Source organism: Rhea americana, unplaced genomic scaffold (assembly GCF_003343005.1).
Source record: "Rhea americana isolate MKP2758 unplaced genomic scaffold, rheAme1 scaffold_136, whole genome shotgun sequence".
Lineage (NCBI taxonomy): Eukaryota > Metazoa > Chordata > Aves > Rheiformes > Rheidae > Rhea > Rhea americana.
The window spans coordinates 2,494,079-2,505,970 of NW_028185439.1; the positions used below are offsets into that span (position 1 = coordinate 2,494,079).

At 56.2% G+C, this 11,892-nt stretch overlaps 1 protein-coding gene across 1 annotated transcript; it reads left to right on the plus strand.

Annotated features, from left to right (window-relative positions):
- Positions 1 to 4,421: 4,421 nt before the first annotated feature.
- On the plus strand, positions 4,422 to 8,691 carry ATP6V0B (ATPase H+ transporting V0 subunit b). The gene is made up of 7 exons (XM_085298227.1): positions 4,422 to 4,576; positions 5,470 to 5,553; positions 6,020 to 6,097; positions 6,685 to 6,754; positions 7,087 to 7,138; positions 7,775 to 7,965; positions 8,368 to 8,691. The coding sequence occupies exons 1-7, from the start codon at positions 4,437 to 4,439 to the stop codon at positions 8,392 to 8,394; spliced, it is 642 nt and encodes a 213-aa protein (XP_085154353.1). The 5' UTR covers positions 4,422 to 4,436; the 3' UTR covers positions 8,395 to 8,691.
- Positions 8,692 to 11,892: the final 3,201 nt, after the last annotated feature.

The window sequence follows — 11,892 nt, forward strand, 5'->3', positions numbered from 1 at the left end:
TGAGGCTGAGCTGCGGCAGACAGGCATTGGGGCTCGCAGGATCAACAGGGGATCGGTTGTTGGAGGGCTGAGGGTGCCAAGCTGTGGGAGAAGGAGACCCTTGGGCCGTGTGGGGAGCTGAGCAGTGGGGTGGCTCGGCGGCGGTGAGCTGGCGTGGGTGTGCTGGGGTGGGCCGTTTCCTGGGGGCGCACGGGGACCTGGGGTGGTGGTGTCCAGCTGTGGGATGTCCTGAGCGGTGCGGGGAACTTGGCGTGCAATGGCAGCGTGTGCTGTGGGCGGGCAGGGAAGTGAGCTGCATGGTGGGGCGTGGGGGGCGCAAGATACCCACTATGGGGAGAAGCTGTGCTGTGGGATGCCAGTGCAGGAGTAGGGTATGTCCTGGAAGCAGAAGAGTAGTGTGGTCCTGGGCATGAGGGGGTGTTGGGAGAGGCTTTGTCAGTGATTTGGGCTTGTTTCTCTGCTGGCTGCCCCCTTACAGGGAAGGGCCTGGAAGGGTTAGCTTTTTTTGCAGGAAAGGGTGGAAGGCCTGGGCAAGGCTATCCATCTGCTGGTGATGGAACTGCTGTCTGGCAGAGGCATGCAGCCTCTCGCACCATTCACCCGTTCATGGGGTGAAGGAGGGCTGGCCAGCAGCCTGCCGTGGTGCTGAGGAGCCCTGCTCTGTGGCTCCCCAGGCTCCTCTGCCTGATTGTTGGTGTGAGCATGCTTTGGGCTGCCCCCGTGGGTGGCTCAGACCCTGAGCAGTGCTCCTGTGGCTCTTCTGCGGCAGCCTGCTGCCGTTTGATGATCATCCCTTGGTGCTCTGAACCCATCTGGCTTGGATGGTTGATTTGCTTCTCTGTCTGTGCAAGGGAGCAGAAAGGTGTTTGTGCCAGTCAGGAGCCTGTGTTCTGTGCTCTGGGTGGGCAAAGACAAGTGTCGGGCTTTCAGGCTATGATAATCAGTATCTTCTAGGTAAAGGACCAAGCCTTCCAGCTTTTCTATGCTACAGTGGCATAAGATGTGCAGTTTTGGCTTGCTTTTTGCAGAGCTGGTGCACAGCCTTGCTGCAGCTCACTGAGGCCTAGGCCCTGCTGCTGGTGCCATTAGGCTTGGTGGCACTAGGGGTGGATTTTAATGCTCCCGAAAGGCGTAGCTCTAAGGGTTAATGGGAAGGTTTTGCATGCTGGACCTGATGGTTATGCTGCTTATTTCCTCTTCTAGCACAGAGTGAAGTGAGCACAAGCCAGGCAGCAGCGGGGAAGGACTTGGTTCCTGTCTCGCTGCTCAGATGAGTGGAGAGACTGAGTAAGAAGCTGGGGGTGTCTCACTCGCTTATGTTTCCAGCATCTCTCCTGCAGGCCTAATGAACATAGTGCCAGGTCCAGGGCTGCCTTAGAGAGCTGTCCGAATCCTGTAGTTCACTCGAACTCAGATGCATGCTGTGAATTTGAAACTGTCAGAAAACGTCAGTGAGCTGAGCCTGAGTGCTCCTTACCTCTCCTACCCTGTTGCAGTCCCTCTTCTGGGACAGAACAAGCAGGAAGCAGTCTTGCTCCGTGCAGTGTTGCAGTGTACCTCTTTGTATTTCCTCTCCTGCTCCTGAGCCCTACTTTACTGGTCCTGGCTACGCTGCCTTGTCTGCTTTCTGTCTTGCTGGCTGCAGGGCTAGGAGCCAGAGTTCATGGAAAGCATCCTTCACCCCATTTCCTGTGTATATGAATCCAAGGCTACGTCTGCTTCTGAAGAGAGAGAAGGTGTCACAGAGATCCATACTGAGCTGGATGTAGCTCTTCTTTCCTGCTTCTGGGGTGTGGGGCAGCTGAGGCTGGCTGGACTGGCTGAGTTGCTGCTCTGCAGGCCAAGCAATGAACCCAAAACACAAACAAGTACCAAACTGGCGAGGCCCAGCCATAGCAGCGCAGAGGAGACAGAGGACAGTGTCCGTGAAGGTCACCAGGCTTGTGGGCCAGGGTGCGGCCTCCCTTCGTGCTCCCTGGCCGTGGCCATGTTCCTCATTTGTGTGTCACTGCTGAGGGGAGCCACTCCAGTTCCTCTGTCGGGAGGAGTGACTGGTGTTACTGCTTCCCTTTTCAGGGCTGGCTCGCCTGCCAGTCGTTTTACTTCCTCCCAGGGCACAGGGTGCCGGTGTCTTCACAGCCCGAGTCCCAGGAGGCGGATTTCAGCACACAGGGTCAATGTGGCAGATCCATCTATGTTAGCAGCACAAGGCTCTCCCATGTGGTGAGCTGTTCTGCGCCTCTTGGCCATGGGCAGGGAAGGGCTCCTCTAGTTCCTGGGCTCTGCGTTACTGCTGGTCATGTCACCCGCTCACCATCACCTCCTGCCTCCAGACTGTGACTCTTGAGGTAATGGAGCAGCAGGCTTGATGCGGTGGCCTGTTTGCTTCTTTTAATTATTTGAGAAGTTTCCTGTCTTTCTTTTTTCTGGTCTTCATAGAATCAGTAAGGTTGGAAGGGACCTTTGGAGATCATCTAGTCCAGCCCCCCTGCTCAAGCAGGGTCACCTAGAGCATGGTATACAGGGTTGCATCCAGGTGGGCTTTGAGTATCTCCAGAGGAGGAGACTCCACAACCTCTCTGGGCGACCTGTTCCAGTGCTCTGTCGCTCTCTCAGTGAAGAAATTCCCCCTCACGTTCAGGCGGAACTTCCTGTGGTTCAGTTTCTGCCCATTGCCTCTTGTCCTGTCACATGGGACAACTGAAAAGCGTTTGTCCCCGTCCCCTTGACACCCTCCCTTCAGGTACTTGTACACATTGATAAGATCCCCCCCTCAGTCTTCTCTTCCCCAGGCTGAAGAGGCCCAGCTCTCACAGCCGTTCCTCATGGGGCAGATGCTCCAGCCCTCTGATCATCCTCGTAGCCCTCCGCTGGACTCTCTCCGGTAGCTCCTTGTCTCTCTTGGACTGGGGAGCCCAGAACTGGACACAGTACTCGAGATGAGGCCTCCCCAGGGCGGAGTAGAGGGACAGGATCACCTCCCTCGACCTGCTGGCAACACTCTTCCTAATGCACCCCAGGAGACCACTGGCCTTCTTGGCCACAAGGGCACATTGCTGGCTTATGGTCAACTTGTCATCCATCGGCACTCCCAGGTCCTTCTCTGCAGAGCTGCTCTCCAGCAGGTCAGCCCCCAGCTTGTACTGGTGCCTAGGGTTATTTTTTCCCTAGGTGCAGGTCTTAGATAGGAGTGAGTGCCACGCAGCCACTGGCTCTAGTCAGCAATGGTAAAGAGCCCTTCCTTAACTGTCTTTATCTGGAGTGGAGCAGGTGCTGCCACACTATTGGCAGTTATCTGTTACGTAGGGCCAGGTCACTGCCTCTTTTTCAGCTGCCTGCTTTGAGCCTTGTGAAGAGCGAATGCCTGTTCTGGTCTGCAGCTGTATTTTCCCTTTGGTGTTCACAAGCTCTTGAGTAAGGCGTGTTTTGGTGAGAGCACCTCTGCATTTGCTCAGGCTGCTGGGTGTGACTCCTTGTCACAATTCAGCGTGGGAGAGGTGCTGAGGTTACAGGTGCCCAAGGGCGAGCTGAATTTTCGCTGTCGGCCCTGCCGTTGCCCCTCTGCACAACACTGTGTGTTTGCAGAGTGACGGTCCAGGTTACAAACCATTGACTGTTTCCACCAGGAATTAATTAATGCTGCGGTGCTCCACTTGGCTTGCTCTCTTTGAAAGCATCTTCAGTTCAGTGCAGCATCCAATTTCTCCTATGACATCTGTGCTCTACCTGTGCTTTGAGGGAAACAACACACTTCTTACCTAGTGCAGTCTCCCCTCGCAGTCCTGAGGGGACTGGTTTATGCCTGGTTGGGAGCATAAACTTCCGTGGATATGACTTAACCCTGGAGGAAACACTGAGTACAGCAGCTAAGCTGTAACATCCCTGACCTTGGAAGGACTAGAGGTTGGGGGCAGCAGCTCCTGGCATTGACAGGCTCCTTGTGAGCAGTGCATAGACCCAGGTCAGGTGGTGATGGGGCAGCATGTGACAACCGTTCTGGGCACGACCTTATTCATCTCGTTTCCCCTGTGAGAGAAACAAGAGCTCATGACCAGTCACCCCGTGCCGTGGCTATCCAGCAGGATTGAGCCATCAGGTGATGCAGACAGGGACTGTACTGGAGCGTAGGGCCGTGCATTGCTCTTGAGCTTCTTCAGCCCAACGTGGGTGCTCAGCAGGGATGGGGAATGGAAAATAGGTGTATCGACTACAAGGCTGGTCTGAGGTGTGGGTATGCCTGTGCTGATGAGCATGTGAGAGAGCTGCACAGACTCTTCCTTTGGCAGCACAGGAATACTGGGGTCAGTGAGGCTGCACTTCAGAGGGGCACTTCTGCTTTGCACGCCTGAGACGGTCGCCCCTGTAACCCTCCTGTGTGATATGCTGTGCTTGTTGGCCTCTGCCATGGGGTTGTGTCCTCATCTGCCTGTCAGCTGATGTGGGTTCACAGGTGGGAGAGCAAACAGCAGTGCCAGACTGGTGCATGGTGCCTGTCTAAAGGTTCCTGTGTCACTCTTTGCTTTTCAGGGATCTGCTACACAATATTTGACCTGGGCTTCCGCTTCGATGTGGCCTGGTGAGTTCCCTGTAACTACCAGCATCCTCCCTGCCAGGGGCAGGGCTGTGTGAGGAGGGGGTCGGTGTTGGCTGCGCCTGATGAGAACAGTGCTTGCTCTTGGGTGCTGGGCAGTGGTCGCTCTGCATCTTTGTGGCATGAGAGCTACAGCTGAGTGGGGTCTCCATTCCGTGTGAGACCCGAATTCATCCCTCTTCAGAGGATGCTTCCTTCCTCCCCAGGGGGGCTGTGGCTAGCTGACTGTGCCTTATGCTGCAAACAGGCTGCTCCTGTTGTCTGGGGAAGGCCAGATAGGTTGCACCTTAGTTGAAACTGTCCTGGAGATGCTGTTGGCACAGCTGTGCAGGCTGTCTTTTGCTTGGAGATACAGCAGGACTGAGTCTCTCTCAGGACCCCAGGGCAGTTTTTCCCCATCTCCTCTCCAGCATGAATATTGGTGCAAGGGATAGCAGTCTCGAGGGAGGCTGGCACCAGTTCTGTGGTGGCAGGCCTTGCTGCTCCCTTGCAGATCCTTCGTTGGTGTGTGGCAGCCTAACTGAACTCTCTCTCATGGCAGCAGCTGGGTCTGTGGTGTGTGTACACCAAAGCACCTGGCTGCAGGCAGGATGCTGGCCATGTATCTGTGTGATTGTCTCTGTGCAGGGTCCTGGTTTCACCATCACTGCCCTTTCTCATCTCTGTCCCCCTCTCCCAGCAGAAGGCCAGGGGACCAGTGTCCTCTCAGTCCAGGCTTCTGCTGTGTGGTGAGTGTCAGGAGGAAAATCCTGGCCTACCCAACTCATTTCTAGCTGCATGGTGAGCGTGATGAGTTTGTGAGTACTGTTGTGGGGCTGTGCACTATGGCTAGGGGGTTTCTGCCTGTGTACTAATTCAGAATGTTCCTCCCTATCCAGGTTCCTGACAGAGACCTCACCCTTCATGTGGTCCAACCTGGGCATTGGCCTTGCCATCTCCCTGTCTGTGGTGGGAGCTGCCTGGTGAGTTGGGGCTGGGCTTCAGCAAGCTCCTGCTGTCCTGCCTCAGGAACTCTGTGCCTACTATGGTTTCTCATGGCCAAGTGGGAGTAGAACAGCATGTTCATGCAGGGAGCTGGGTGGGTCACCACAGCAGTGGGGCCTGGTCACAGGGCTCCTCAGAGATCTGGACTGGCTCCTTCACCCAGCAGGCTACTTGAAGTGGAGCTAGTAGAGGGGCAGAGGTGTCCCTGGCTCTTCAGAGGTTGAGCTGGTCAGCTATACTGTGGCTGCTTTTGTGTCCCCAGCCGTTCTGCCAGTGTAGGTGGCTGTGCTTGGGACCATGTGCACCCTGGAGGTGGGTAGATTGGGCCCACAGTATCTCCCCAGCTGCATGGCTGGGTGCTTGCTCAGCTAGAAGGATCTGATTTTTCTATATAGCCCTTCACGGTGTGCCAGACCCTCTACCAACCACCCTTGTCTGCTGCAGGGGGATTTACATCACAGGCTCCAGCATCATTGGTGGTGGAGTCAAAGCTCCTCGGATCAAAACCAAGAACCTGGTCAGGTAAGTACAGATCTGGGGTTTACGCTCACACCCTACCTGACCAGTGCAGGTCCCAGCCCAGTGCAGAGACTCCTGTCCTGTCTATGGCTGGGCGCTGGTGGCAGATTGTTCCTTACTGAGCTGCTGCTGCTGTTCTGGAAACAAAGAGCTGTAAAGGAGCCCAAGTGTTATTTTGAAGGGTCACAAGTGGTGTGATATCACACAGTGAATGAGCCCAGTGTGTTCAAAACAAATACCTCAAGATCACACTTCCTGCCCTAGGAAACGGGTACCCCACCAGACCTTGCACAGCCTTTCCCAGCAGGAGCCAAGCAGGGCTGGTGGAAGGGAGGGGACCCAAGGACCTGGTCGCTATAGGGATGTCATATGTTACTTGGGTGGCACAGCACAACCATCTCCTGTCTCCCTTGTTGGAGAGGAGAACAGTGGGTGGACTGGGCTGTCCTGTTCTTGGCTGTACTGGGACAGGCTCTGATATGACCTGGGAGGAATCTGGTTGCTGGCTGGTGGAGTGCAAGCTGGGGTGGGCTGCTCAGGGTCGGGGGCAGAGCCTGAGGCATTGCGGTCAACTTGCTTCTCTCTCACAGCATCATTTTCTGCGAGGCTGTGGCCATCTATGGGATCATCATGGCAATTGTCATCAGTAACATGGCTGAGGTACGGGAAGGGTAGGACTGCCTTGTCAGCCTCGCACCCATGTGCGTGCAGTCAGGCAAGGGCCAGGGTTGGAAGCCATGGCCCTCTGGGGCTGTTGGATGCTGTTATGGCTCTGTGAGCCCCTGGGCTGGAGGTCTGTGGGGTGGTTCTTGCCCACACTTGAGGGTGGGATGGGGGAGCACACACAAGATGGAGTAATGAAGCCTTATCAGGATACAGAGCCAGAGCCCAGCTCTGGTCAGACTGGGGCTGCCCCAGGCTATACTGGGGAAAGGTAGCTCTTCCAGAGACCACAGACTTGCCTCTAACTCAGGCTTTGTGCTTTCTTTTAGCCTTTCTCTGCAATCACACCAGAGACGATTGGGGCCAGGAACTACCACGCAGGTAAGGGCTGCTCAGGTCCCTGGTAACATGGCTGTGAGCTTTGCCTTCCTCTGTCTGCAGCCTCCTGCTGCCCCTTCTGCGCTCACCCATAGAGAACAGGGCTGCAGGGCCCACCTTGCCTGGCCTGTGCCCTGCTCCGGAGCTGACTGGCTCCATCCAAGCTGACCCTGTCAGCTGTGTCTGAACAGTATGGCAAGGCTTTCTGTGCTATCCTAGAAAGCAAATGCAACTCCTTTGCCAGAATGCAGCTTTTAAATTACCTTCTCTAGGCCCTCCTTCACCAGCCAGGGCAGGGGCTTTGCTGCCCAGCACTGACACTGATCTCCCCATGGGCAGCAGCAGCTGCTAAGGCCTCTGGGAAGATGTCAAATCTTACTGGACTCAGCAAGACTACTACATCCCCTCAGACACCACTCGGGGAGGGAGATGCCACCAAATACCTCACCTACCCTGGTCACTGTTACCCACTGCGGGAGCCTGGCTGCACTCTGGAGCAGTCCTGTTCCCCAAAGCGGGGAGCTGCTGGTGTTTTGTTGCTCTGGTTCTTGGGTCGTCTCAAGCCAGAGTTGCCGCAGCATGCTTTGGGTGCAGGTGGAGGGGGTTGCCCCCTGATCTCATGGTGTCCCTTTCTCACAGGTTTCTCCATGTTTGGGGCTGGCCTGACTGTGGGGTTGTCCAATCTCTTCTGCGGGGTGTGCGTGGGCATCGTGGGCAGCGGGGCTGCCTTGGCTGATGCCCAAAACACAAGCCTCTTCGTCAAGATCCTGATCGTGGAGATCTTTGGCAGTGCCATAGGACTGTTTGGGGTCATCGTTGCTATCCTGCAGGTACCTGCCTCCTGGGGTCCCCCAGCTTACGTGAGCACAAGGTGCCTGTTACCCTGCTGCTTTACAGCTCCAGGCAGACACACCTGTGCTCCAACACAATCCTCTGAAGTGGTGGGGGAAGCTGCTCGTGAGGCTTGTGGGTGATGCAGCTCTCCCTGCAGGAGAGCATGCCTTTGCACAGCAGTGTGAACTCTGCTGATAGCCCATCTGAGCTACTGCCACCAAGGGTGTCACATCTTGGATGTGCCCTGTGCCATGCTTGTGTCCCCTTAGTGGGGCTTATCAGCTGTGTGCAGCTTCCAGGCAGTCCCAGGGTGCCTGTGGCTGCCTAGGCCTGGGTGGGATTGGGGTGCCAAGCCAGGGTTTGTGGGGCATGGCCTGACTTCTCTTCTTTTTTTCTAGACATCTAAGGTAAAAATGGGCAACTGAGCCCCATCTCACCCAGCCTGTTCCAGCCTGCCCCAGGAGGTGCTGTAAATACTTATTTAATGTTTCTATCCTTGATTGGGGCGGGAGCTGCCCCCAAGCAAGAGCGGGAGCCTATCTGTATAGACTCCCTTCCTGATGATCGGCCCCGTGGAAGAAACAAATATCTCTGTGTGAATTCTGCCCCCAAGGGCCTGGCCCAGCCTGGTGGGGGTCGTGCTGCTGCGTGTCCCCAGTGTGCGTAGAATCGATCAACAGTGCAATTCCGTGTCCGTGAAATAAATATGGTTCTTGTCCAAAGCTGCAGCTCTTCCTCTGCACTGCATGTGGCCATGGGTCTGCTGGGGAGGCTTTTGGAGAGCAGGGGCTGATCTAGGCTGACCCTGTGCCTGGAGATGTCCCTCTGGCAAAATCTCTGCTGTGCTCCAGGAGCCTGGTGATGTCTGCCCTGTGTGAGGTGGTGCCACACGTGCCTGAGTTAACCAGTCTACCTGCTCAGCCTACGAGAAGCCGCCCTTGCTGGGCTATGGGAACATGGAGCTCTGCTTTGCTGCCTAGCAGCAGGCTGCTGGAGCAGGCAGCAGGCTGCTCTGCTCTGGCTCAGCCAGGCTCCTACCAGCCTTGGCACTGCCCTGTGTGAGGCATGCTGGAGGCACAGGCACAAGCTGGTTTTGGCCTTTCGGATCCTGTCCAGATGACTTAGCACAGAGAAGGCATGTAGTACTGCTTCTTCTACCTGCAGTGTCCTTAAACCTATTGTGCAAGTGGAAAGTAACAGAAGAGCTGAGAAGCCAAGATTTTACACTTCCAGTCTTCCAGCTGGTGCCTCCCTTGCTTGACTGTTTGCTGGGTGCCTGGCCCCTCCAGTCTGCAGTGCCCCTGCCTGTGCCCCGTGGCTCTCGGTCCCAGGGTAGCGTACGGGTGGAATCACTCTGCTAGCCTGTCCCCGGCTGCAATAGCTACAGCCTGGGAAAGCTGGCTGCAGACTCCCCTGCAGCTCTTCTGCTTGGGGGAAGGGAGGAACAAAGTCCTGCTTCCACTCTGCAAAGAGCACAGTGCTGATGCTGCTGCAGTCTGCTACATCCAGCATGAGGCCTTCGTCCTGCTGTGCTGTCTGTACACCTTGGCAAGAGGAGCATCTAACCCCCAGTGCTGTCAGTGCTGCTCTTGGTTGGAGCACATGTATGTCTGGAGCTGCTTATCTCCCTCCTTGCTTGAATACAACAGGCTGGGACAATGGAAGGGCTGCTAGAGCCAGGGAAATGTTTGTATCTCCTGATCTTGCCCTTGGATGAGGGCAGCTGCCTCTGTACTGACTCTCCAGTTCTGCTGGCCTCTCCTGCAGAGGCTTCAGGTTGTGTCCCAGTTACTGGGACCTTGGCGTTGCCAGAGATCTCTGTGATGTGGGCACAGATGGCTGGGCTGGTGCTGGTGGGGCCTGGCTCTGTGTCTAGTACAGCCTGTGCCCAGCCCTGCAATCTGTCTGGTTGCTTTAATCCCATCTGGGAGTGGTGTAGAGGGCTGTTGTACTGCTGGCAGAGCCCCCTGTGCCCCAGAGTGCAGCCCTGTGGCCAAGCTGTTTGCGTCTGTGCTGTGGGACAGCAGCACCTCAGCGGTAGGTGTGGGAAACCTAGCCCAGCCTGGCATCTCCCTGTGCCCTTCTCCAAGCTCTGGAGCAGCTTGCTGTAGGGATGGTTTTGTTACGGGGCTGCCCTCTACTTGTGTGGGAGAGGATGCAGCCTGAGGGCTGCAGTCCAGAGCCCTGGTGAGAAGGGAGAGGCTCGTCTTGCTTTGCGCTTGCCCCTGCCCTGAGCAGGGCCAGGTCAAAGCTGCTCTGCAGTGCCAAGCTCTGCACTGTGCCAGGGTGATCTGCTCCCACCAGCAGCACCAGTTGTCTTCTAGGGATGGAGCTTGGGACCAGGAGCTCTGGTCTGTGTGCCCAGTGTGATGATAGGGGTGCAAGTTAGGCCCTGCAAAGAAGAAAGGATGAAAAGTCTGTGCAGAGCTTTGTCCTTCCTACATGAGCTCAGTTCCCTTGTCCTGTGGCATCGCTGCTGCTAATGGCCAGCGATGGCTGAGACACCTAGGAGCTATGTGGCCATCCCAGCAGACCTGTCTCAAACCTGGCAGAGGTGTCTTCAGGAAGGAAATGCCTGGGGTTGGAGAGCTTATGCGGCCAGGAGAGGGGCTGCAGATTAATCACCTTCCTTGTTAAAAATCAGGTTGAAGGACTCACCCTCTTGTCTTGCACCTATGAGTATTGCCCCTGCCTTGGCCTGATACAAATCTATCTGCTGTCAGAAAACTCCCTGTGCAAGATACTCTGCCTTCCACATTAAACCCACGCGTGTCAAGGCTTTGGCAGGAGAACTGTTCCAGCCCCTGCTTGGCCTAAAGGCCTGTTGCGTGGAAACAAGATCACCAGGGATGGTCTCGCAGTGGCCAGGGGTGGCCCGTTGCTCTTCTCACGCAGCCAACAGGGGTAATGCTGCCCCAGTGGGTGAGCATGCCCTGCGCTCCCTTGTTCTAGGTGTGTGACTTTGCACTTGGGTGTGCTGAATACTTGCTGCTCAAGCGTGGAGAAAATGCTTAAATGGGACTCCAGTATCTTGAACTTTATCTCATTCCGGAGCAGCAGCAGCTGGGGTGGAGAGCTGATTCGGCAACTGATTGTAAGTATTCTGATAGAGACAAAATACAGCTACCAAAGACCAAAAACAAGAGTTGGAGGCAGAAGCTGGACAGCTTTAACGAGAGAAGGGCTTGTAATTCTCAGGGGTGGAACAGGCTCCCTGGGGTGCTGTGGGGCAGGGCTCAGGGCAGGAGTGCCCTGAGTGCGCTCTGACCTCTGCTTTAGCACCTGAGAGGTTTTCTAAGGGAACTGCTGAGGGCCAAGGTGGAGAGCCCTCGCCTGGGTGAGCAGTCGGGTAAAAGGTACCACAGAGTTGATGGAAACAGAGGTCTGAGGATAGGGACTGCTTGAGGGGCTCATAAACATGAGGTGGCAGGAAAACAGGGAAAGGCTGCTGAGTTACTTGTGGTGGGCTGAATTCTCGTTGGGACTATACCAAGATCTTTCTGTGGTGGTATTTTGATAGAGAAAGTGAAATTCATTGCTAGGAAACACTAAGAAACATTGTGTGGGGGGGGAGGAACTGCAAATACATTGTGATGGGCTCTGAGCCAGCAATGCAACTCAGGGCTGCAGGAGTCAGCCGGGGGGGGGGGGGGTCTGTGAAACGAGTGCCCCGACCACAGCTGGATGCAGGGAACTGCCGAGATGGGGGATCGAAGAGACGTAGCGTTGCGGTGCCCGGAGCGCCCAGGCGCAGCGTCCGGCAAGCAGGGCGGCCTCGGTGCGACGCCTGGGGCCCTGCCCGCGGCGGGCCCCCGGCCGGCAGCTGACGGGCCGAGACGAGCGCTGCGGCGTGGGGGGCCGGGGCGAATCGAGCTCCTGGGGGCAACGGAGGTGGTGGATGGAGGACACCGGGCTGGAGCGGG